At 33.3% G+C, this 3,248-nt stretch overlaps 1 protein-coding gene across 1 annotated transcript in view; it reads right to left on the reverse strand.

The window, feature by feature from the left end:
* Nucleotides 1-3,248, reverse strand: part of snrnp200 (small nuclear ribonucleoprotein 200 (U5)) — a 17,169-nt gene that overhangs the window by 12,997 nt on the left and 924 nt on the right. The window contains exon 2 of the mRNA XM_035657803.1: nucleotides 2,927-3,090. Coding sequence (XP_035513696.1) covers nucleotides 2,927-3,090 — 164 coding nt within the window. The remainder of the gene's footprint in view (nucleotides 1-2,926; nucleotides 3,091-3,248) is intronic.

The following is a 3,248-nucleotide window of genomic DNA, read 5'->3' on the forward strand; positions in this document are numbered from 1 at the left end:
TTTCAAAATTCAAAAAAAAAAGCTTTTCTTTTTTTGGGGGAAAAAGGAAACCCAAATTGGCAAAAATTTTTCATCGGTAGGAAAAAAACGGCTGAAAAAAGCTACGGCTGAAAAAAAGGCCCAGAAAGGGCAATCGGATTGGTTTCTCGGGGTGTTTTTTTAAAGAATCCTTTTTTCTTCCCACTGTCATTTTTCACATTCCCCCCAGTTTTTGGCACCAAAAAAAAAAAAAAAGGGCTTTTTAAACGAAAAAAGGAGTTTTGATTTTATTTTAAAAAAACTTTTAAAAAAGTTTTGGTAAAAAAGGTTTTGGTGTTTAAACAAAAATTTTAATTTTTAAAACAAAAAAAAAAAAAAAAATATATAAACAATTTTAAAAAATGGGCTTTAATTTCAGGCAACGAATATTTAATTTTCAAAGATGTTTGGGCAACTTTTAACCGTTGGCTTTTGAACAGAAATGCCGGCTCACGACTTTTGGGCCTCCCTCTCCTTTCGCTTTGGTTCTATCAAATTTTTTTTCCGAAGTGGTTCCGTTTCTCGTTTTACCTCCCTCCAAAAAACTTTGGTTCTTTTTTCAATCCCCCTTCCTAAAAATAAAACAAAAGGAAAATAGAAAATCTTTTTCAGGGGGAACAAAAAAAATTTGGCTTTAAAAAAAAAATCTAAAGTTACGGAGCTTAACAAAAAAATTCAAAAGGGGATAAAAATTTAAAAAAAAAAGCCAGGGAAAAGCAAAAAACAAAAAAAAAAAAAAAGGGGGCCTCCCCACCTCCTCATTTCAGATTTCAAAAAAAAAAACTGGGGGACAATTCACAACCATTACGGTTTTTTCAAAATCGATTGTTTTTGTCAAAAAATTCTGTAAAAAAATATAAAGTTAGAATAATTAAATCCGCAAAAAAAATCAAAAAAAAAAAAAGAATTTTAAAATTCTTTTCAATTTTTAAAAAAAAAAAAACTGGGGGACCGGGTTTGAATGTTGGAGGGAAACCTGGTAAAAAAAAAAAAAATTAAAAATAAACTGTACTTTTTAAAATATTAAAAACAAAAAAAAATAGTAAAAAAAAAAAAAAACAAAATAACTTACATAGTTAAAATTTCCAAAAGTTGGGCACGTTTTAAACCCCATTTAAATTTTTTCTGTAAAAAGTCCTTTGGTTTCTCCTTCCCGAAAAAATCAAGGTTGATCTTTCTGCCCAAAAAAAATTTTAAAAAAAAAACCAAAAAAAAAAAAAACAAACCAAAAATGTTAGGCGTGTTTTTTTTGTCCAAATCAAAAAAAAAAGCAAGGTCCAAAAAAGAAGCTTGCTCCTACTTCAACGTTCCGCCTTTTTTTTTTCCTTATCCCCTCAAATTTTTTTATCGTTCTTTTCAAAAAACCCCACAGCTTTAAAAAAAAAAAAAAAAAACCTTCATCCAAAAGGCTGCTCCACAAACAGAAATATTTTTTTTTTCACGCGGCTGCAAAAAAAAAAAGGACAATGTAAAAAACCAAGGGTTCAAATAAAAAAAAAAAAAAAGCTTTCATTTGTTGTTTAGCTATTAAAAATGGAAAAAATTTTTTAGCGTTTTTTTTTAAAAAAAAGTTTTTTCTTTTGGGACCTGATCTTCCCAAAAAGCCGCGTGGATTTGAAAAGCTAAAGCAAAACCAAACTTTTTTCATTAAAGGGTCTCTTCTTCTTGGTTTTCTTTGGTTTTTTAGTTGCTTGTTAAACCACGATTTGCCCAAACCATTTCAAATTAAAAATTTGCCTTTCCAGGGACAGAAAGAAAGTTAAAAAAAAAAAAAAACCCTTCATTTTGTTTTGATTTATCTGGGTTTGCCTGGTCCTTCGTCTCTTTTTCGCTTTTCCTTGTTAATTAAAAGACAAGAACAAAAAAACAAAGATTGAAAGGGGGATTTCCATTGCCTAGTGTCACTTAAAGAACACAGAAACAGCACGGCTGGGAGCGTGCTATAAACATGGCATCAACATAATAAATGCTTTACCATTCTTAAAGCCCCATTAGGCATAACAGTTTTTTTTTTACTACCTTGCCAGGAAACTACTGCATTTCAGTTCATATAAGCGTTTGGGGGATGGTTGCCGCATGAATATGAAGTAGCTGTTTTAAGGTGAGTTAACGCGGCAATTAAGCTGGTCTTAGTTCGGTAAAAGCGAGAAAAACTTTGGAATTTCAGAAGCCTGTTTTATATATTTTCTTTTCCTTTCTTGACACTTGCAGGAGTGTATTGTGTTTATTAAAGCTATGAGCCACTTCTTGCAGCAGCATACTTTGTTAAAGTTGATACCGGACAGACATGAACAGAGCACCAATAAAACAATGTACTTTATTAAATTATGCCTTTTTATGATGCTGATGTCTTCATGTTTACATTTTTATGTGCTGTCATGTATGCGGTGTTGCATGTTCTTTTTACACTGCATTATGATCTTCGCTGCAAATTCAAATTCCCTAATTCTTTCATTCATTCATTAATAGTCTAACAGAGCTTCCACTCTTTTGAAAGAAAGGGATTTTGCAGGAGTTTTTCTTAACAATTCAGGACAGCAGTCGCTCATAAACAGTCCTACAATTTATGAGTGGCGCCGATCATTGACCTTTAATAAAGTCAACAACTTTGAACAGCTAGATGATCAGCCATTTAAAATCCCAAATTGGTTGACCTCTAGTCGTGTTTCAAACAAACGAGAGAGGGGCTTAAATAAAATAAACAGTTTTCAGGACAACTAAGATTCCAGGATATCTTCTCATTTTAATCAATTTCCAGGTCTTTCCATGACCTAAAAACTAGTGTCTAAATTTCCAGATTTTCCAGGACGCGTGGGAACCCTGTCTAAATTAAATAAAGCTTGTACAAACATCAATATGTTGCTTTCACTTGATAAACACAATAAACTCTGTCGTTGACAGCACTGACTTGTCTCGTCTCTCCTCCAGCTTCTGAGGTTTGGTCCTCTGAGACTTGTCACCCATCTTGGTCCCCTCCAGCTTCCCCACCAGGGACAGCACCTCTCCGGTGGGCTCATCTCTCCGTGTGCGGTCGATCAGAGATCGATCAGCTTGTAACACCAAGTTGGAGTTCTAGAAATTCAACACAAACACATTGCGACCACAGTCAGTACAACCAGTGTGCACAGCATGAATTAAAAACACAGCTATGAACTTTACTCTTGTACATAGAGTTTTATTATTTCCCTACTCTTACTGGTTTTATCCTGTTTTTTCTCTTTCCACTTTGC

The sequence above is a fragment of the Morone saxatilis genome, unplaced genomic scaffold, assembly GCF_004916995.1.
Source record: "Morone saxatilis isolate NCDOM2014 unplaced genomic scaffold, NCSU_SB_2.0 Contig16, whole genome shotgun sequence".
Classification (NCBI taxonomy): domain Eukaryota; kingdom Metazoa; phylum Chordata; class Actinopteri; family Moronidae; genus Morone; species Morone saxatilis.